The sequence below is a fragment of the Genypterus blacodes genome, unplaced genomic scaffold (assembly GCF_046128005.1).
Source record: "Genypterus blacodes isolate CSIRO-AG114 ecotype Tasmania unplaced genomic scaffold, CSIRO-AGI_Gbla_v1 ptg000067l_1, whole genome shotgun sequence".
Lineage (NCBI taxonomy): Eukaryota > Metazoa > Chordata > Actinopteri > Ophidiiformes > Ophidiidae > Genypterus > Genypterus blacodes.
In genome coordinates this window covers 15583044-15606096 of record NW_027466879.1, presented here as the reverse complement: position 1 = coordinate 15606096, position 23053 = coordinate 15583044, and the positions used below count along the sequence as shown (strand labels likewise).

Genomic DNA, 23053 nt, shown 5'->3' with positions numbered 1-23053 from the left:
ATCTTTACATGTAGTGGGAAATAGTATCTCTGTCTCTTCTGGGCACCAAAGAGAATGTTATTTCTACAAAAGGATAATAAGATGTTGGCATGTGTTACAAACCAACATCAAACCGACCCCATCCTCATTCTCTCCAGGCTTTATGGTTCTGCACCGTCCTCTGTGTTTTGGCCTCTGTCCTACTTTCAGTGTGTTGCCAAATCTGTTTGCTCACAGTTGAGTTGATTACTCAAACATGGACTGTGCTGCTGAAAGCCAATCTTGTAAAGTAGTAACTCAACACAGTAATGCAGTATTTCCCACCAAAAAGGTGTGTGTGTGTGTGTGTGTGTGTGTGTGTGTGTGTGTGTGTGTGTGTGTGTGTGTGTGTGTGTGTGTGTGTGTGTGTGTGTGTGTGTGTGTGTGTGTGTGTGTGTGTGTGTGTGTGTGTGTGGCAATCATTCCATTTATAGCAAACTGCTTTAGTAATTATATTCACTATTTCCACTGCGCTAAATAACAAGATTGGACAGCTGCTAAGCTAATTTAACCATTTATTAATTACTCCCAAATCTGCTTCTGTTTTGTTAAACATACAAGAATAGTTTCATAGTTTTAAGGTAAAAAATGCCATGAATTCCAGAATTTTTTTTGCAATTCCAATCATGGTAATTGTAGCTGCAGTCAAAGTCACTTTATCGCCTTTTGGACATCTTAACTCTTCCATCTGCGGTTGTTGTGGCTCCTGTCAACTCCTCTGCTTGCCAAGTGGATGCAGTAATTGCGCCGGCCTTTAAGTGGAGATTAAAGGGCTTAACTGTGTGTTCTTCCAGTGAAAGAAAAGTGCTTGTCTGTGCCGAACATGGCTGAAAAGGTGCCTGACCAATCTTTAAGCACAAAGACGTGGTTTCCCCTGGGACGTTGGCCAGCGTGGCTGCACCCACAATCGTTTTTCCTGACGGATATTGGATTTCTGCCCTTGACTGGCTGTGCAAAAATACTCGAAGAGGGAAAAACAACGCAAAAGTCTGTTTTTGTTGACAGAATTTAATGAAATGGACCCCGTTATTAGTTTGCCCCCCGTTTCCGATTCGTAATTCCAATGAACCAAAAGTCCACAGACTGTCAAGGGTAACAAAACCAAGTTTGTTTCACACACACACACACGCACACACATTCATAAGCGTAATTAATGGCGCGGTAAAAGCAATGACCACATCTAACTGTGACCAGATGCTGTGGAAATATTACATCAGCAGTGCAAGAAGGATCATTTAGCAAAGCTGTCACCTGCCATTGATGAAAGTCAATTGGTCAGAGCTTTGCACTTGTAGGTCTGTTCCTCAGATGTAATATGCTGCAGAAATCCCAGATGTTATAAACTGTATGAACTTGAACAGAAAGCATAAGGTTTAGATAATCGACTGTGTTAGTTTTGATATAAATCAAACGATGACGCAACAATCCAAACTTCTTTTTTTTCCTAATTTGTCTCATTTATCAACCTGTTGGGTCTGTTCTGCATTTGCAGCACTGCAGTGATGTTATGAGTCACGATGTGTGGACACACAGTATAATGTTCCCTTCCCTCGCCTGTGACACTATCTTATTCTCATTTGTTTTCTCTGACAGTGGGGTTATTTTGTAATATATTGCAGAATACATCTTTGAAATGACGCTTGCAAATTTGTAAGATTGGCAAGGAATTATTTTAGCTGACATTGGAATTACACATATAGGTTTTTCCTGAGAATCTGATAGGGGACGTATATAAGTTACACACTGACAGAAGATAACATGATTTATTGTGCACGTTGTGAGTTCAGAAACATTTTTACATTGTTGGGCTCGCTATTAAGTTGAACTGTTGGCCTAAATGGGTTTGTTTTGTTTTGTCTTACATCATTAGTGAGCCTCAGCGTTCAGCCTTTCAGTGAGCAGCGACCTTGATTTTTAAACTTCAGCCATCACAGGAAGTAACCGCTGTGACGTCAAAACGGTCAAATCCCCTCCTATTCCGTGTCCGCTACAGTCAGTCCCCGACCCCATACACTGAATTTAATAATGTAGTAACAGTGGAGTCAATGAGTCGGAACAGAGAACAGATCCAAAAGAAGCTTTAAGAAGCTTTATGATTCTTTAACCACAATTTCTGGCACTGATTCATTGACTGTGTAGCTACATTATCCGGCCCTGGCAGCCGTCTTACTGGTAATCAATGCTCCTGATTCCCTGTGGGTTGAGTGGGGTCACTAACACAGCAGCTGGCTGGCACTGCTGCAGTGAATCACCTGTTTTCCAGGCAGAGTGGTTGTACAACACTGCATCACTGCCAGCACAGAACAAACTCATCCCTTTCCCCCCCCTGCCCGCCTCTGGAATTTCAATCCGAGAGGTTATCGTGGGTCTCTGCTTCGGAGCTTCTATTGTCTTTGCTTCTGCGCTCCGGGTTTGTCAAATCTCAGGGCTGATTGGTGACCTTTACACCTTTCAGGGTTGGCCTTGTTACTTTGGCTGAAAACTGTAGCAGATGTTTTGTTTTGCATTGAATACATCATAATGCTTTCATGTTACCTAAAGTATGCGTCTGTTAACTCTCAGATGTTGCGGTTTGCAGATTTTGCCCCCTAGAGACTCTCGATACCTGACATGTACCTTTTGCAGACGTACATATCCAGCTGAACTCTCATCTGTGTACCAATACTTCTACTAGTAATGCCTTTACATAAATCACAAGCGGTTCTTTGCACTCATCCAAATCGGTTTTACTATAATTCAGAAGGTATTGGAATTCCATTGAGGAAAATGGGCAGCTAAAACTATTCGCCGACCATTATTTGATCCACAAGGCACCGTGGGAAAACCAATCTCCCTTATATATATATATATATATATATATATATATATATATATATGGAAAGCTGATTAAAGCAAGAGAGATAATGGGACCCTAATTAAGTGTTTGCTTTCTATTGATCTCACGTCTCCTAACAATTGGTCCATGCAGCCTTGAGGGTTTCGGGGTGTTTGGTTGCCATTTGTCTCGACGTTGTACAGCCTTCACTGGGGACAGAATAGGTAAGATGCCGAGTTCTACTCTTTGCTGTGAAACCTTTGAAATCTCACTTCTTGCACAGGTTCCATAAACGAGCTAAACAAATTTCTTCCACGGTTGCATTTTCTATTTTCTTCCGTTTCTTCCCTACAGTGAATTCCAATAAAAGCTGTTGTTGTTTAGAATCCGGTTGGGGGGGTGGTGTGTGTGTGTGTGTAGTGTGTGTCCTATAAGGGGGTGACTTACAGGATACACACGCATACACATCATCCCATGCAGTTTATTCTTATCCTGCCATGTTGGGAAAGCGGCTGTATAAATGTGCAATGAGTCAAGTACATATGGAAGTTATAAGTATGTGTGTGTATGACTCATGTACATTACTCAGCGTTCTCTCTAGTCATCTCAGAGAGTAAGAGAGTAAATGCTTCAGAGGACTGTTTGATGTGCAGTGTGTGTAATCCTCTATACCTCCTTGGTGTGTGTGTGTGTGTGTGTGTGTGTGTGTGTGTGTGTGTGTGTGTGTGTGTGTGTGTGTGTGTGTGTGTGTGTGTGTGTGTGTGTGTGTGTGTGTGTGTGTGTGTGTGTGTGTGTGTGTGTGTGTGTGTGTGTGTGTGTGTGTGTGTGTGTGTGTGTGTGTGTGTGTGTAATTGATTTCTCTGGAGCCGATTGAGGCTTGTGCTCTGCTCTTGGAAAGTATGTGTCACTCAGTAGATATGCGTGTGTGTGTGTATTTTAGGTGCCAGAAGCAGAGATCTTTCTTACTGGGATGTGCGGGTGTGTGTGTCTGGGGGTGGCAGCGTTGGGGGGGTCACCTTGTAAGCTCATATCCAGAAGCAGAAGTATTCCAGGTTTTGGTGATTATAGTTGTTCCCATATAACATTTCACAGATAATATTGCCGCGGGGGAGAAAGTGTCATTTTTCTGCCTTTTCACTCGTATTTGTACAGACTATGAGTTATTTCCAGCGTTGAGTGACATACCTGCTTTACACACTAGACAGACTCTCTCTGCTGTCCGCCAGCTGTCACTCACTCATTCATTGCTGAGGAATCCTTCCGTTCTGCTCCGGTAGTCCGTACGCCAGCGCCCGGGAAGGTGTCGGTGTGTGAAACGTGATGAAGCACGGGGTTATTGTGCCTTCAGGAGCTGGCAGCCCACCCAGCAGAATTCCACCAGCCTGAGGTTTAGTGGCGGCGTTTACTGTCCCGTTATGGTCTGAAAGCTACTTCAGAGGCGTTCCCACTTCCTTCTTTCGCCAAAGAAAAAACATTGAGGGCGTTTTCACACCTACTTGGTTCAATCTGGTTTCAGTTGGACCGTTACCAGATCCTCTCGCCAAACCCCAGTTCTGGTTTGTGTTTGTGGTGGCAGCGTGATCCATACTGGTTCCTGAATCAGCTGCAGTGCCATTTCTTGATGTGTTGATTGATCTAAAGCCAGAAAGGCCGACTTGACAAACTGAACCTGGAGGTAAATCTTAAATGCTACAATGTGCAAATGATCCATATTAGGAGCCTGGCGCAGCTGTTTCTTCCAGCCTAGCCTACGCCGACGTCACCATGGCAACTTGATCCCGACCGTGGCAGTAAAGCAATCTGAATGACATTAAGCACCCAGTGTAGTTATTGTCAGTCTGATGAGTTGAATGTGTCAAAGGATTGTCGTTGTCTGACATTCAGACAAAGTGCAAATTGAATTAATGAAGCTCTTCATCTCCCTGGTGGTGTTCTGACTCTGAAGTCAGTTGAAAGAACAGAGCAAAATAGTCACAATAAATGCCACGTTGAGTTAAATGGGTACAAACCAGTTTATTTTTTAAAACAACACACATAACATCCGATTATTAAAGATGACGTTGTGCTTCTCTGCACTGCATGAAACTCGACACCTGACAGAGAAGCATCACCTGTTCGCCTCTGCCAAGCTCGCTCTCTCTCTCTCTCTCACACAGACGCACACACGTAGGCATATATGCACACATGCAAACACAGACAGCAGGCGCACACACATGCAAACGCAGACAGGCTTACACACACACACACACACACACACTTTGCGTCACTCAGGAGTAAAGCAGTCCCTGGTCTCACACTACCTTCAACCAGGTGAATCATTATTCTTAGCTGATCATATCCCACATGTGGATTCCTCTTCACATGGAGCTGTTTCGGCTGTGGCTGTTTGTAAGATGACATGTAAGTCACCTAACCTCGTGTTTGTAGCTGTAGATGTTTAATGATGATGATAGAAACATTTGAATCCATGAAGATATCTCCACATATGTGACACCGGCAGAGGAAATGTGTCGTTAGGCTTCTTTTACTTGTATTTACTTTTGACACTGAAAACGTGACATGAGGATCCATGTCCCTCTTTCTCTCCTCCTTGTCCCTCACTATCTCCTCCTCCATGTCCCTCACTCTCTCCTCCTCCATGTCCCTCGATCTGTCCTCCTCTTTGTCCGTCGCTTTGTCCTCCTTGTCCCGCGTTCTCTCCTCCACCATGTCCCACGCTCTCTCTTCCTCCATGTCCCTCGTTCTCTCCTCCACCATGTCCCTCTCTCTCTCCTCCACCCTGTCCTCCTCTCTCTCCTCCACCATGTCCATCTCTCTCCTCCACCTCGTCCCTCGCTCTCTCCCCTTCTGTGTGAACCGTGAGCTGGAGCGACTCGTCTCTGCTTTATTCAGGTGCACTCAGAAAGTGCCAGCTGATGTTTACTCGGTTCCTCGACCATTGTTTCCATTACAATTCATCCGTGCACGCCTAAAACCTGCTGGCTGCAGCCGCCCCACTCACCCTGCTGCGTCTCATTTTTGTGTGTGACTAAAGCCAAACTTGGACTTGAGAAATTACAAATTTGCTGAACATAATACAACAACAATAATTCCTTTAATCTACAAGGTCGCTCACCTCAGAGGAGATGAACTGTGTCTGAAATCGATACTCACAAACAAATGGAAAGTGGAAAAATGTGGTATGGCCTACGAGTTGTTGTGATTTTTGCCAATACAGACCTAAATAAGGAGGAACTGCTTGTGTTTGTGCTATTATGTGCAGCAAAAAACATAAAACAACCTGAATGCAGAGGAGTGGTGGTGTAGTTTATGTCGTTTCCACCTTCCTTCATGCTCTCATTAGCTGTTCCTCTCCGCGGTTACTTGAATATGATGGGATGGCTGACTCGGCGACACGGGTCTCAAATACTGGGAATGAACCAGTGTGAGCGACGGGCACCAGGAGGGACTTGGCTCGCGTTTAGTTTGGGACTAGAACAAAAATAATCAGTGTTTGGCGTCAGGCTGTACAGTTTGCATTGAAGTAGCCTGAGACTTGAGTGACTTGTTTACACGGTGAGGCGGTGAGGTCAGTGATGGATGTGACAGCGGTTCTGGTTCTGTACACAGCTGAGATAATCAAAATAATAAAAGGTTGATTTATTCCGTCTTTCCAATACGTAAACTGAATCATAATTTGTTACAACTTTCCTGAGGTCATTGAACAGTCTAATAACATAGATTTATGCATAATGTGCTTTACACAGTATTTATAGTTCATATTGGCCCGCGGTACTGATTTGCACCTCAAAGTTCACTAAATCTAGACTTGATGTTGAACCTCTGCATGGATTGATTTAGTTGCCACGAGCAAATCTAATAATTGCAATGATTCTTCTCAAATGAAATTAAGCCTGGTGTCAGATGTGTCCGTCATAAATCCCCTTGTGATTACATTAACCTTGTAATAACTCAAGGCGACCCACTCAGGATCGTAAAGCGTGAAGCTTGACAAAGTGGCGCACAGCTTATTTGTGATTTAAATAGATGGATCAGATAATATACAAGGTGCATAAAAGAAATACCAGTGAGGAAATGAAATCGATTTGAACCGTCTGACTTTGTTTCTGTGTATTTTAACATGTATTGTGACAGGAGGTGCGTCTCATAATGACATTGATTCTGAAACAACATGTGTGCTGAACATCTTGTATATCTGAAAGTTGTCTGGAAGCAACACGTTCTAAATTAAACACAGAAATGCTATTCAGGGTGAAACCGCTGAAAGGCGACACCGTAGGTTGATTGCCGCGCCTGCGCTCTGCCAGAGTGGCTCTATAGTCAAAACTAGGCTACTGACACGGCGAGGACGAGTATTGAATACGTTCTCTCTCTCTCTCTCTCTCCCAGATCTCTGCGATTGGACGGTGTGAGGTGTAGGCTGTTCTATTATTGGATTACAGCCTAAGTTACTGTAATAGGGCCTGGGCATTCCCAGCAGGCATTGCTGGGCCTCATTGATCTATTGAACAATAGCTACATGTTCCAGTGTTCTGCCTCTTTTTATCACATAAGCCCTACGTCTTTGTCTCAGACTCCACACGAAATTGAATACGGCGAGTGCACTTGCAGGTGAACTGTTACCTGTTTGTCACTCAGTGTGATCAGTACACGCCGCATACACTTGATCCCCGTGTCATTTTGAGGAAACAATGTTGCGTGTTTTCTCCTCTGTAGCATTGTTCAGAGCCTCTGGCACATACGTATGCTGAATACTGCAGGATTCCCAGATGAAGCTATTTAGTGAATTTGAACCTTGTCAGGCCTTGTCATCATTTGGAAACCTCCTGTAGCACAAAACGAACAACATTCATAACCTTAAATGCATGACACAATGATGTAAACAAGTCTTGTTTATAGTCGTGGGTAGAATTTGGAGCTTGCCAGTGGAAAACGTCACACAGACAATAACTGCATTAATTTTCTATGATGAGATTTCATTTTGAACCACGTTTCCATCAAATGTATTCCACATTAACGAGGAACAAGATGCTGTGTTTCATTCCGGGACTTGTACCTAATTTAACAAATCCAGTCTGTTCAGAGTAAACGAGCCGCTGTCAGCAGTGTAAACGAAATGGGAAAAATGTTGCTGCTCACAGCCGAGTGTGGAATATGCAGAGTGTGATCAGAGAAGTGTAGGTGTGACTGCTGCAGCTGGGCAAAAAGTCAGGAGGGGTGGGATGCAGTGTGGGAGCTGACTGTTTATTAATCATTGGAAATTCCTTGTGTTCTGTGTTTTTTTTCCCCCCTCTTCTTCCTCTATTTGTGCTGCGGTTCTATTTGTGTTGGGAGATTGCAGATCCTCTCTCCCTTTCAGTTGTGCGTCGCTTTGTTTGTGCATTTCGGGTTTCAAGGATTTCAAGTCTGTCACATTTGCTTTGTCTCTGACGGCGGATGACAAAAGCTCTTCGATGTGTTAACTATATTTCGTCTCTTGCTTTGTTAGTCGAGCTTGTCGGGAGAGAAAGTGAGGAGCGAGAGAGAGACACACAGTCTGGGCTCACAGTTGGTTACTGGCAGGTATTTGGTTGAAGGATGCAGGCAGTCAGGTCAGGTGGATTTACTGGTATGGAAACTGACTGAGACATTAAACTGCAGTGCTTTACTTGCAGCCTACATTAATTTGTCTTACTAATACTGCTATGAGTTTTACCACAAGGTCTTGTACCGTTATCAGCTCAGATCAGATGTCTAGATGACCTAAATATGCATTGAGTTTGCACATTTGTATGTGTGTATGCATCCACTACAAATGTTTTCATTCAGAATGCAATGTTCGTCACAGCCCATATCATCTTTTAAAAGTATTGATTATGGCATCCTTGCATCTCCTGCAGCTCTTACACTCGAAAAAAATCATTCATCCGCGACACAGTTCAAATCTGTAGCCGCTCTTCTAAACTCTGGAGTTTCCACAGTATTTATAGTAGCAACCTACAGCGAGGGCGCACATTGTTCTGCGTCTGTACCCTCACATTTGATCCCAGCAAAGCCTTTCTCATCACAGGCAAGGGAAAATATATGATTGGATGCTTTCGTTGTAATCCAGTTGGAGTCTTTGCTTTGTCTTGTTGCGGGATGAGAGAAGGATTCACTTTCACTGTTCAAAGCTTTATTATCGTCACAAGGTCACAACCAAACTCGCACTTAGACGTGTGATGCACGAGTTGATTTTAAGCAGATAAGGTGTGTTACTGCACAGTCTTTACTTTAAATGCCGTGTTTGTGTGGAGTGAATGATAATGATGATTTATGTAGGATTTGCACGTTACAGAGTCTGGCTGTGGTTTAAGGTCTCTGTCACACGCTGGCACAGTGGTTTCCACGCCTGAGGCATACTGGGGTAATTACGGTGATCCTGCAGCTGCTCGTGGGGAAGTCAGCCACTCCAAAACGCAGCGTGAAGAGGTCGCATGCGGGCGCGTGAGCCAAACGTACTGCAGTAAAGCTTGTTTTTGTGCCGGACAGTCGTTTGAGCCTTTTTAATTATTGTATATTTTTCATCGTATCTTTGTTCTGACACAAGCAATAACTTACACATTTACACCTGCAGTTGAGTCATTCGTCCCACACAGTTGGGGGCCGTCATGAGAGTACAGCCATTAACGCAGGTGACCTAATTATTATTTTAGCGTAGAAATCTATGAATGTTTCAAATCAGAAACGGAACAATAAATGGCAGCTTTGTAAGTTGAAGCGTTTGACCTTTGGTGCTGTATCTTATTTTGTAGTGCAAGTGAAAAAATGATGCACATAACTAGAAAATGACAAAAGAGGCTCGAGCACGATGAGAACAGAGGAATGGACGGAGCGTTTCTGTCACACATTCTGACGCTGCGGATTGGCACAACTCAAGAATCTGAGCATTCCAAACATGTGTCCATATGCTTGTAAATGACCCTGAGCCCTCCCTCTGTCACCACAAAGCGGCTTTTGTTGCTTCCTTTCACTGGATCAGCTTTATAGCCGCTGTGCTTGGGGTCGCCCCTGAGCGTTTCGGGCGCCATGGACTCTGTGCTTTGGGAGAGACCTTTTAAATCCCTGCTGAATGATCCAGCATCAATGAAATTTTATGGCTTTCAGGCTAGGACCTGTACCCTCGCTCTCACAGTCTGAGTGATAGTCACTTGAAGGAAAGTGCTCGGCTACCTTCCAGCCACCATCTGCAGGAGGTTGGGTGAAGTGCTCTGCAAAATACTTGAGAGTCCAAAGCAGTTAATGTTGTCCATTAGTCGACAACTTCTAAGCTGGTTTATCAAAGAATGCAGTTGGGGCCAAAATATGTTTTCTTTGAATGGAATAATCTCAGTGGCTTTGTGAGAAGTTGCCCAAAATGTAAAGAATGCACTGTACAGTACAGATGTCAGCTCAATGAAACATGTAAACATTGCAATTTCTTTTAAATCCACTGCTGCAATGAATCCTCAGCATTGTGTGTCAATCACCTTCGCTCCTGTATGCGAACACGTCTCACATAGGAACCAGATTCTATATGTCTCAGTCAAGGTCAGAAGCCACTGGAGCATATGAGGAGCTGCTTGTGTACTTCAGCCACAGGCCCACCCGGAACTTTTTACCTTTGACCCTTGAAGACAGAGACACCCTGTGCTCCATGTGGTCCCCAGACAGGAGCCGCTCTGTTGGGAGGGTCGCATCTCTTTCCTTCTTCCTCCATTTGTTCTCGGTGAATCACAGCAGTTTTGTTCCTGATCATCCTGCAGTGAAGCTTTCTTACTCATGTTTTTTTCCTAAACCTTTCTGTCATATCTACCACATGTAGCACTAGGCGTTTTGTAGGAGCCACTGTGTTGAGAATGATTACACATTACAGTATATGTCCATGCAGGTGTTGGGAAATGCTTTGCTGCTTCTTTACACAACGCTTATGTTCTTTGTTGAACAGAAAGGAAGCTTTGCCCCTTCAGTTCCAGTTGTTGTGCAGGTTTTTCTTTTACACTTGAGGACTTAGACCCTGAATAATCCCGTCCTTTCTTTGTCCCCAGCAGGGACCAGATGGGCAGTTTTCAAGATGTGATAAATTGGTTGTTTTATGAAGCAGAACAATGGTCTCACTGTGTACAAATTAGCACTTCCTGCACTTTTGTACAAAAAAGAAGTAGCTTTATGACTTTGCAAATGAGATAACGTGTGTGTGTGTGTGTGTGTGTGTGTGTGTGTGTGTGTGTGTGTGTGTGTGTGTGTGTGTGTGTGTGTGTGTGTGTGTGTGTGTGTGTGTGTGTGTGTGTGTGTGTGTGTGTGTGTGTGTGTGTGTGTGAGAGAGTGGTGATGTCGGTTTTATCACTCATAAAAGTGATTTTACAGTGGAATAATGTTACATTGTATGTGTTCTTTCAGTACCAAAATAAAAAGTGTCTTTTGAGTCACTGAGGAAAAAAAGGAAATGGGTGAAGCTCACAAGACTCAATGTCACTGATAGGTCAGACACAACGTTCCACAGGTGGACAATGGCCATTTTTACAAACAGGGATCGAACTTGTTTCATCCTTAAATTCCCCAAAAAAACTCTGATCTAGATCTCAGATCAACATATGACAAGAAAAACATCAAAACATCAACAAATATTGCTGGAAAAATGGTGGAAATGCAATTAATGAACTTGCTGGTGGAAACGCGTCAATTCTACTCCTGATGGTTCAGATGTAAAAACCAGTAACCTGTGTGTTTGTGTTATCTGCCCAGGTGTAGCTGCAGCCCCCCTCCATTTTGTGGCAAGATGGTGGCACTGTCACTGAAGATTTGCATTCGCCAGTGCAATGTCGTGAAGACTATGCAGTTTGAGCCGTCCACGGTCATCTATGATGCCTGCAGGATCATCCGAGATCGAGTCCAAGAGGCTCAAACTGGACAGGGTGAGAAACGCAAACACCAAAGCTGCAGCGGGGTCCAGTTTATGGTTCAGTGTGTGTTTAACCAGTGGTTCCACCTCGTTAACTGAGGCAGCTTGTTTGTGCTGCTGACTGCTAGTTAGGAATTTAACAGCAAAACAGACCAGATAACATATGTACTGGTGAAGATGAGACTGATGAGACTGTTTTCATACAGTACATGCTCATGATCAGCAGTTTTTAAGACGATAGAACATGATGAGGAAACTTGTACATAGACTCCTCCATCGACCCACCAATTTCCTTCCTTTTCTGCCTTGTTTCATATGTGTTGTTGTCTAATGAAGGAACATAAATTAAATCTAAACTGTCTCTAAAATGCAGCTTTATGTACTTGCTATTACAGCTTCAGACTACGGCCTGTTTCTGTCTGATGAAGACCCCAGAAAAGGCATCTGGCTGGAGTCTGGCAGGACACTGGACTATTACATGCTTCGTAATGGGGTACATTTACACTCATGCACTCACTCACTCACACACACACTCACATTAGTAAACACGTAACCTGGGGAAAGATGTGTGAATAATACTGACCTGGACAAACCCATTAGCAGCTCAGTTTGGGGTGTAGTGTGTCTACCTGAACACACACACACACACACACACACACACACACACAGCAACACATTTTGAAATTTAATAATGACCTAACCATTCATTTGAATGGGAACACACCAAAAAAAATCCCAACTTTTTGACTTCTTCCTGGATCTTTGGCCTCAGTGTTCCACGGTCTCTCATTCCCGTTGCCAAAGGTCCTATCGAAAACGTTTTCCATCTAAATTCACATTTGCACATTTGTGTTTGAGCTCTGAATAGTTTCTTCTCTTTAAATCAACCAAAGGCGACCCAGGTAGAAGGCATGACTGTGACCAATCTGTCTGAGCCAAATCTCTCCCCTTTGTAGTGATTGTGAGGAAGCAGCAGAATGTGATAGGCAACCGCTAAATAAGGTTTTCTGGTCTATATTCTCTTCTCTCTCCATGCAACCTGGATACAAGTGATCGTTTTCTGAGCGAATACTCTCTCGCTCTCTCCCACACTTACTCTCTCTCTCCCTCTCCCTTTCTCCCCTTCTCTGTCTTTCTCTCTTTCTGTGCCTCTTGCCTTTCTCTCTCCCTTTCGTTTTCTCCACCTTTGTCATTGAGCAGGACATCCTCGAATACAAGAAGAAGCAGAGGCCCCAAAAAATTAAAATGCTGGATGGGGCCGTTAAAACCATCATGGTGGACGACTCCAAGACAGTGGGAGAGCTGCTTGTGACTATATGCAGTAGAATAGGTATAGTTGAATTATTTGTTATTATTTGTGATAGTGGCCTACATATTGGTTTGATTCCTTCTAATCTGCCAACATTTTGACTTCTCTTCAAAAATTCCACATGAACCACTGTAGACATTCATGTGAAAATGGACAGAATGAGAAAGTGAATCCACCCAAACTCCGATTGAGGGAATTCATGTTTCCTTTCTAACTTCCAGGCATTACCAACTACGAGGAATACTCTCTGATCCAGGAGTTAGTGGAGGAGAAGAGGGAAGACGGGATGGGCACGTTGAAGAAAGACAGGACGCTGCTGCGCGATGAGAGGAAGATGGAGAAGCTGAAAGCCAAGCTGCACACGGACGACGACTGTGAGTTCAGGAAGCATGTTGCGTAATTCTGTAGTCTCATAATTAGTATCTAATTATGTATCTCATCTCTCGTCAGTGAACTGGCTGGACCACAGCAGAACGTTCCGAGAGCAGGGCGTGGATGAGAACGAGACCCTTTTGCTCAGACGGAAGTTCTTCTACTCGGACCAGAACGTTGACTCTCGTGATCCGGTCCAACTCAACCTGCTTTACGTACAGGTCTGACCCCTGCTGCTGTTCTCTACTTCAACATTTGCAGGGACTTTTGCTTCTGGAGTGGATGGAGAAATGTGTTCTTTTCCTCATTAAGCAGCAGCGAACCATCACAGGGAGTTTTGAGATGTTTGGGTGGAAGAAATACAGAAGAGAATACCCTCCCGGTAGATAACCTGAAGCTCACATTGAGCCTAGAATAGGTGCAGAACACCCACACATCATGTTCCAACATTTCTTGAAACCCTGATGAAAGAGAGACAGATTTCCTCAGCATAAGGTAGCTTAGAGGAGGGACACAAGGCTTTGGCTCTGTGTTAGCACCACTGCTACATGTATCACATTTTGAGAACCATTACCAAATACTGTCAATCAGAACATACTCTTATATTCCCCGAAATAGATGTTTAGTTCACTATAAATCACAACAATTTGCAGTATGTAACAAATTACAAACTACAAAGAGCTTATATATATTTATGTCTATTATACTAAATTGGCCTCATGATAGGTTTTTACATTTTGATTGGTTGTGGGTTGCTGTAGCGCCATCAACAGGAGAACTGAGCCCATATTTGATCTTAGGTTAACTGGCAGCTGGCTTGGTTTCTTAATCTATAATGATAGTGAAGATGGTTTGTTATGTCCAACATCAAACATTACATACACAATATATGCTTGGCCACAGATAATCAGTATTTCCAACCAGAGTTTTCATAAATTGATGGTCTTACTTTGGCATCCTGGAAAAATGCTTCATAATACTTGGTAGGAGTGCATAATAATACCACGGGGACTTTAATTTGTCTTTCAGGCTCGAGATGACATCCTCAATGGATCTCACCCCGTATCATTTGACAAGGCCTGCGAGTTTGGAGGAATCCAGGCCCAGATCCAGTTTGGACCGCACATAGAACACAAACACAAACCTGGCTTCCTCGAGTAAGCATTCACTCCACAATGACATTTCTCTGTAGTACACAAATGAAACAGCCGCCATTTTGAGGGAAATAACTGTTAAGGACGAAGAACAAAATGGACATGAGAAGGCATGAGTCACCCTACAATCATCTAATTTCCTTATTACTTCAGTATTGAGTCATTACTTTTGGGTGTCATCTACGATTATGTAACTGTTGGCATCAAAGTGCTCATAGTTGTCTGTATCTGTTAGGAATCCTTCTTTAGCAGCATGTGATAGATTGTTGTTCTTTGAAATGTAATGCTACAATAGAAAAACTGGAGACCTTTTTTTTTATGAATTTCAACCTTTTCCTTTCATTTCCCTCCCAGCCTGAAGGAGTTTCTGCCCAAAGAATACATAAAGCAGAGAGGTGCCGAGAAGAAAATATTCCAGGTGTGGTCGCCGCTCACGCTCACCTTTTGATCGACACATATTAAGTTTCTTTACATCTACCTTGTATTGCAGCTGAAATTTCCTTTTGTCTGTCTTATCTGACTTGCAGGATCACAAAAACTGTGGAGAAATGACGGAGATTGAAGCCAAAGTGAAATACGTCAAACTGGCGCGGTCTCTGCGGACGTACGGAGTGTCTTTCTTCCTGGTCAAGGTAATTTGGAAAGAGCTGTATGCAGAATCGCGGCACCGTCTTTAGCCAAGGATGAGATATTCCACCTCAAAAAACGGAATGATGTAATGAAAATGAAATTATTACACAGAAGGATAGATTTTGGAACGTCCTGTTTGCTGTATCTGATCTCCTGCAGAGCTCCTGATCTGGGCAATGTTGGTCAATGAGTCCTATTAAAAGCAAATCATTTACTATGATAGTTGCATATGTAAGATTTACGGCATATTGAGTGTTTATGCCTCTAACATTTAAACTGTTGTATTTAATGTAATATAAAGCTTTAACAAGAATACAATTCTAGGTGAAAACGTTACACAAATAGAGATCCAGAGAAAATAACCCGTTTACCATCCTTGATATAGTAAATGCATATAGACAATCTCCAGCTGTCATTTATACACACACACACACACACACACACACACAGACAGGTGGGGCAAAGTGTTCAGTGTGTTCCTGGAAGGAAACCAAGTCTATGTCTTTGCAGTGAAGCGTGACTGTGCGATTATTGCAGCGCGAAGCAGAGCAAGTGAGGTGAATTTGGGGAGTTTGGAGACATCACATTGCAAACCTGGATACTTACTGTCCTGCTGATATGAGCAATTTGCCAATTTTCACTCGCAGTCCCAGTGGAGCTGCTTTGACAGGAGTGTCAGAGAGCCGGAGAGCCCTGCAAAAAAAACCAAAAGTCACCGTATTGCAGTTATGCTACTTTTTGTTTATCACTGTGGTTTCGTAGAAAGTGAGATGATTCCCACTAATTGTCTGGAAAGGAACACGGTTGTGGTGGATGTTTCTGACACTTCCTTGCTTTTCATCTGCTGCCTTCACCACCAGAGGATAAGCGGAAAGATGGCATTGGTATAGAGATTCATCATGAAGCGATCACATGTTTCTCTTATTCTCTTCCCCATCAGTTTAAAGCAACAGACCCACAAATCTAAAACTGCATCCCACTGCTTGATGCTGGTTGTTATCTGTTCACCTACATTGTTTCTGTGAGTGGAACTGTAGTAATCCTCATCTTGAGTTTTGGTACGAGTGAAGAGGGTGAAGAGGTTAAGAGTTGTTGATTAAAGAAACGTCTGAAGCCATAACTGTATAATAACTTATTGGGGAAATAGCATTGTCATCGTTCAAGGATTGGACGCATGAATAGCAATCTTACCAAATCAGCATGTAGACAGAATTGAACAAGTTTTTTTTCGGTGCTGTTATTGTTAATCTGTCCTATCACGAGTCACAAGAAAACAAAATTGAAGTGTGCAGTACAAACAGCAAGGTGATGGGAATACAATTGTTCTTTTTAAGTTGTTTTGGAAAGGGTTTTCTTGCATCACACCGCTATTGCTTTTTCATCTCTATCCATCAGCCAAAGCTTGTTTTGTTGTGAGTTGTTATTTCGACCTTACAAACTCAATTTATCAAAGATCCACTCTGATAATTGGCAAGTGTGGAGCTACAAAGTTGCTCTGGATCTTTTGATGATGGAAAGCTTTGTAGCTTTTTTTGTTGTTGTGGTAAACAAGCATTTTTTTGGGGGGGGGACACCCAACTCTTCATTTGAAGTGTGTGCTTCAATAAACCTGTAAATAAAAACCTTTTGTTGCAGGAAAAAATGAAGAGTAAGAACAAACTGGTGCCGAGGTTGCTGGGCATAACCAAAGAGTCTGTGATGAGAGTGGAGGAGAAGACCAAAGATGTGGTTCAGGAGTGGCCACTTACTACTGTGAAGAGGTGGGCGGCGTCACCCAAGAGCTTCACCCTGGTAAGCCTCATGTAGAACCCGGCAGCATCTAGGCTACAACCTGCCCATAGACACGCCGACCCAGCTTTGCCCCAGGGGAAACCACGGAAACCATCTAAACTCGTCGTGGCCTTAGAAAATCATTGTCAATTTTTGTAGTATGCCGCTGAGTCACTACAGTTCCTGTCTACTCTGTATGAACTCCCACACACTCATTTGAGGCAATCACAGAGGAAAGTTAAAAGGAGAGAGGATAATGAATGATATTCTCTCAGCTACATCAAGTTATGGAGTGACATCACACAAGCAGCAAACTGATGCGAGAAGGCAGCAGGAAGTTACTACAGGATAGAAATACATGAAAAATACTACTCATACTACTAATTACAGGGATTGATCTCATAGGAAAACACATTCTGGAGTAAAGGTGAACAAAGGACTGTCTATCACATTCTATGGTTGTACCGTTGTTCATTCCGCAAATTCCTGCACCTTTTTTTCGTCAAAAAACAACACAAAATACAATCGCTACAATTCAAGATATGCCTCAGAGGATGTATATCTCCTCTCAGCTGGCAGAGTAAATAATAAAATGCTCTTACTGTCTCACAGCTGAAACGCTTGCCAGTTTTGATCACTGTTCTTTTCCAAAATATAACGCAATATATCTTGGCTTTGTTCTCGCTGCCACTTCATTCCCTATTGTGGCCACGCTGAGCACCACGTGATGTGCAGACATACGACAGGTTCTCAGTAAACACAACCTTACCCCACGGTGGTCGTAAAACAATTGCGTTCCCCATCCCTCATTGCCCGCTGCACTTCAGTTGTTGTACAGGCTCCCTTGTCTCTCCCTGTCAATAGCCCTCCTTTGTGTCAGGCTCTCAGAGTCAATGAGCAGCACAGATTTAATCTGCCAAAGCTGGGGACAAGCTGTCTCTATTGAATGTTCCCCGCCTCTCTTCCTTGCTGTTAATTAAGCAGATTGGGTCTGTGTATGACGGCAGAGTTTAAAATGCTTTTAAAGATTGGTTTATCATTTTGAAGCTGTTTTGTATTTTGGCGGTTTGCATCCATGTTCAGTTGGATGCTGGCAGGGGATGAAGAGTATTACAGATGTTCCTGTGAGAGAGTCGCGTCTCTTTTTTCGTGTAATGTGTGTGTAATCTAAGTTGCTAGACATGATGATGTTGATACCTATGGAAATGCATTCGGAAAGACAAACCTAATGGATTCTGAGCTACCTTGAAAACTTTGTGTTAGCTTGTTCCTTTGCATGTAACACATTTGAATTTACACATCTACGTACCAGGTTAGACACACACTGCAATCCCCCGTGTGCCTGTGCACTGCAGTGGTTATTTACCTTACAGTCTAGAATGAAATGTATCATAACGGTGGGTCTGTGTGTGGCTCTGCCTATCTGTGTGTGTCTGTGTGTGTAGGATTTTGGAGAGTACCAGGAGAGCTACTACTCAGTCCAGACCACTGAAGGGGAACAGATCTCCCAGCTTATTGCAGGTTACATCGACATCATCCTCAAAAAGGTGAGAGACATTAATCTGTGTGCAGGGAAATCAATCATAATGACTTGCCTTCACCATGAACCACCTGATTTGGCTGATTAGTCCTAATGTACACAGTTTACAGGTCAGTATACAGTAAATGTTCCTGAGGTGCTGGGTGCCTCTACACCTCCCTCTGCTGTGTTGAAGTTATGATGCAACTCAAGGGCAAGCGGGGACAAAACCGGTGTCTGGCTCGGTCCAGAAATTCCACATGTAAAGTATGTGACAATTGATGCAAAAATGTAGGAGGAGATACAAAAAAACAGTGCAGGGGTAAATTTGAAATGACAGAAAATATAATTGCTGCAAATGGGCGTGGCCTACATGGCTGCTCCACCGGTTTTGTGGCCTTTGTTATTTTTACATGCTCAATATTGCTCAGCTGGTTGCATCATGCATCATGCGCTGTCTGTACGGACGTCCATTTATGGTGTTTTGAATTTAATTAGATACCTTAAATGGTTCAAATTATCCGATAATTTTTCTGTCATAATGGTAAATATTAAGTTTTTTCCACAAGTCTGTGCATTTTTCACTTCAATCGCCCCTAATTTGGGCGTTAATGTGTTCAGTCATTATATGAGTCATGACAACCAGCCATCAGAATGCAAATACAGTATGGTGCAGGCTTTTTTTTTTTTTTCGTATTAAATTTTGCCTGAGCAGCTCAGAAGAAATGTGTGAACAGCTGTTGTGGGTTTTTTTTGCCTGTGAACAGACTACTTGTGCCTCATTATGTGTCTGATTTCTTTGTTTTCCTCTCTGAAACACACATTTCAGCAAGCTCTCCACGTAACCTGCAGTTATGTTTTGCGTCTCGCTCTTGTCAGTCACCAGCTTCCGCCAGCTGTACTGCATCAAATCAAATGCTAAGTGAAGTTTGAGTTCACATGATTATGACATCAAAGATACAGTGTTTTTATTTCAGATGATTTAGACTGAGAGGATATCTTGAATATCCGTTCTTGTGACACTTCACAGTTCAAAGCTTCAGTCACAGCATTCAAAACATCTTTAAATACTAGACTTTTGAATTTCTAAATAATCTTACTGTACTATAGGTTACTGAGAAGTCATATGCAAGACAATTGAGCTATTAATCAGTTGTTCCTCTGCATCTATGATTAGAAAGAAAAGAAAAAAATATATAATAGATAAACATCAATCAAGTCTTTACTGCCAAATATGATATCCAACCTTCATGTACCTACAGAGGGCCTTTGCTTGTGAAATCGGGAGACAGGATCATGAAACAAGCTTTTTTCTGTGTTGTGTTCTGTTTTAAAGCTGATGTGCAATATTTTCCTCCCTCCTGCAGAAGCAAAGCAAGGACCGCTTTGGATTAGAAGGTGATGAAGAGTCGACGATGCTGGAGGAATCTGTATCACCGAAAAAGTAAAGCACAAACTAATTTTTGATATAAAAAAAAAAAATAATAATAATAATTACACATTGTTATTTTTCAGTGTAGATGAAGTTTCTAATATTTTTTGTTTCGTCCTTCTTTAGCTAAAATTAAACAAATTATGGGATGAATTAATGAAAACCTTGAACTTTCCTGAATCGATAACTTTTAAAATAAAATATCTTTAAATCTTTAGACTTTGTTCCCAGACTAATTTGTGATTAAAGTCTATTTGACCAATTTTCAACTTTCGTCCATAATGTAATATAACTGTAGAAATTGTGTTAACTATTCAATCATTTTTCCGTCCTAGAATTGCAAATGTAAGACAATAATCAATGAAAAGTTGTCCAGTGGGTTCATCATTTCCCCTGGATGTGTTTCTCTGCTTTATAATGCAGCCATACCTGCACTTTATAGCACATCATTGGTGCACATTGATTTTATTCCAGCTAAACAAAACATCAGACAAGGCTTCTTTTTTTTAATCTCCTCCTCGCTGCTGCTGTGGAATGCGGCTTACTCCTACATGAAATCTACCTTAGCTGAACTCCATCGTCAGAGATAATCATTATTTGAGGAAATGTTACTCATCTAGACAAGGAGAAGCTCGATCTGGACTTTTCCATATTAGATGTGTATTAGTTCAGTTATCTGCGTTGCTCTCTCAGTGAATAATGGAAACTCTTTTATCTTTCCGGCCACGATTCATATTACTTTCCTGCCTTCAACTGAGAGTATTGACTGCCATTGTTATTGTTTCTTTGTTTTCCCCTTTATCTGGGCGAGTGTGCGTGGCCAGAGGCGAAGTCTTTCATACTGCAAACACACACACGGAAGCAAAATGTGGAGCGACAAAACAAAGTCTTTCATGAGACCACTTTACAGTCAGAGCAGCCCTGTAATTACGTCCCTGTCAGACAGACCCACAGACACACACACACACATAGACACACACAATTTTCTTGCCAAATTCATTTACTCCACCCATAGAGGATATTTGATTAATTGCACACACTGTATAAGGTGTGCATTACTTAAAACATACAATATAATCTGAAAATCATGGTCCTAGAGCAGTGGATCTCACACTAATGCTAGTGGTACTTCAAGTAGAAGTATCAACCGACTAGATTTCAGTAAGAATTGTGTTCACTTCTGGACATTTTGTTGTTGAAAAGTGCCCAACAACTCCTGTTCCACGTGTGTCCTCTGTGTTACCGTCTGAAAAGTTTGACAAAGACGGACTTTTATTGCAAAGTGTTTGATGGATTAAGACGCCTGTTTCCTGTTTGTTGTCGCGCACTCAGGTCCACCATCCTTCAGCAGCAGTTCAACCGCGTGGGCCGGGTGGAGCACGGCTCAGTGGCTCTGCCAGGGGTCATCCGCTCCGGCTCCATTGGCACAGAATCGCTCAGCATGGGCACGATGCCATCTGCTCAGCAGCAGATTACTATGGGACAGATGCACCGGGGACACATGCCACCGCTGGTACGTACAGCAGGAGGCGTCTCAGTATGTTCTCTGTTTTTGCCGAACACACACTGTACATATAACACATAACCAGGAACCATAACCACAACTCTTTCCTCCTCTTTGTGCGCTGGTCCTCTAAATGCAACAGTTATCCTCAGTAGTCGTAGTGTTTTCATTGCCAGTTTTTTGCAAGTTGACAAATGCAAATTGGCCACGTTTCTGATCGAGTGTGTCTCCTTGCGTGTCTAGAGCTCAGCGCAGCAGGCTTTAATGGGAACCATCAACACCAGTATGCAAGCTGTACAAAAAGCCCAAATTGACCTGGACGAGGTGGACGATCTGCCACCGCTGGGACAGGACATGGTACGTGTGCACAGACATGTATACGCTTGATATGAAATGGTCAAAACAGCATAAAAGTAATGTTTTAATCATCAGATGGACAGACAAATCTCAGGTGTTTCCTGTTTCATGGATACAAAGTGATAATGTATCCTCCTCTCTATTTGTCCTCCTCTGCCTGTGTGTGTTGTGTGTGTGTAGGCATCGAAGGTGTGGATCCAGAACAAGATGGATGAATCCAAACACGAGATTCATTCGCAGGTTGACGCCATTACTGCAGGGACGGCTTCTGTGGTCAACCTCACCGCTGGTAAGTGGCTTTGGCACGACGGAGCACAATTCTGGTTTGGTTACAACACAATAAAACATAATACCAGAGCATTGCCACAGCTTTAATGGCTTTTGTTGGCTATTTGCTGTAAGTTAATTTCCTGTTTGGGTCCGTTTGGTCATCTCACAACCCTATGCTGCATATTTACTGGTCCTATTTGCTGCAGAGTTACAATTATCTGGCCAATTTTGGACTTTTATGAAGGCCATCGCCATCAGTCTGGTTCATTAAGAGCATGCGGATGCTGTATGAACCGTCTGAGATCCTGCTGTGCTTTGCTGTGTACGGGCCCCCCACGCTGACTCTGTGCTGCTCTGACTCTTGAGTCCAAATCCACATCACTTTATCACCTGGCTGGCTGGTAATCTGTGCTGTAGGCCGGTTTCTCCCCTCGTCGTATTTTTTCCGTATGGCCGATCGCTCAGTCTGTATTGCACAGATTGTCCAACTGTGAGGCAGTTTGTTGGACTGATTTGGATTGAGGACAGATTAAAGGAGAACCCTTCATATGAATTACGTGTGAAATGTGGAAAAAAGATGAACCCAGAAAATTAAGCATCTAAAATCAGTTTCATTTGTATTTTTTTCTGAAAGCTTTTCTGTTTTTGAACCGTCTCTTCCTTCCCAACAGGGGATCCGACCGACACAGACTACACGGCGGTGGGCTGCGCAATCACCACCATCTCCTCCAACCTGACGGAGATGTCAAAGGGCGTGAAGCTGCTGGCCGCCCTGATGGAGGACGACGTGGGCGGAGGAACGGACCTGATGAAGGCTGCCAGGACCCTCGCAGGGGCGGTGTCGGACCTGCTGAAGGCCGTGGAGCCGGCCTCCGGAGAGGTACGCAGACGAGCCTATAAGTCCTTCTCTGTTTTTGCTTCTCTAGCTGGGTAGAGATGCAAGTAGAAAACAAATATTGGTCGAACATAATGGAGAAGGAGAAGAGGGTTAATGGATTTTTACA

At 43.0% G+C, this 23053-nt stretch overlaps 1 protein-coding gene across 1 annotated transcript in view; it reads left to right on the top strand.

Annotated features, from left to right (window-relative positions):
- Positions 1-23053, top strand: part of LOC143004997 (talin-2) — a 73279-nt gene that overhangs the window by 21877 nt on the left and 28349 nt on the right. The window contains exons 3-17 of the mRNA XM_076156223.1: positions 11576-11745; positions 12128-12225; positions 12933-13062; positions 13263-13415; positions 13492-13634; positions 14443-14570; positions 14922-14985; positions 15095-15199; positions 16833-16988; positions 18413-18514; positions 19854-19930; positions 21251-21431; positions 21666-21779; positions 21960-22068; positions 22721-22929. Of these exons, the coding sequence (XP_076012338.1) occupies positions 11610-11745; positions 12128-12225; positions 12933-13062; positions 13263-13415; positions 13492-13634; positions 14443-14570; positions 14922-14985; positions 15095-15199; positions 16833-16988; positions 18413-18514; positions 19854-19930; positions 21251-21431; positions 21666-21779; positions 21960-22068; positions 22721-22929 (1905 nt within the window). The 5' untranslated portion in view covers positions 11576-11609. The remainder of the gene's footprint in view (positions 1-11575; positions 11746-12127; positions 12226-12932; positions 13063-13262; positions 13416-13491; positions 13635-14442; positions 14571-14921; positions 14986-15094; positions 15200-16832; positions 16989-18412; positions 18515-19853; positions 19931-21250; positions 21432-21665; positions 21780-21959; positions 22069-22720; positions 22930-23053) is intronic.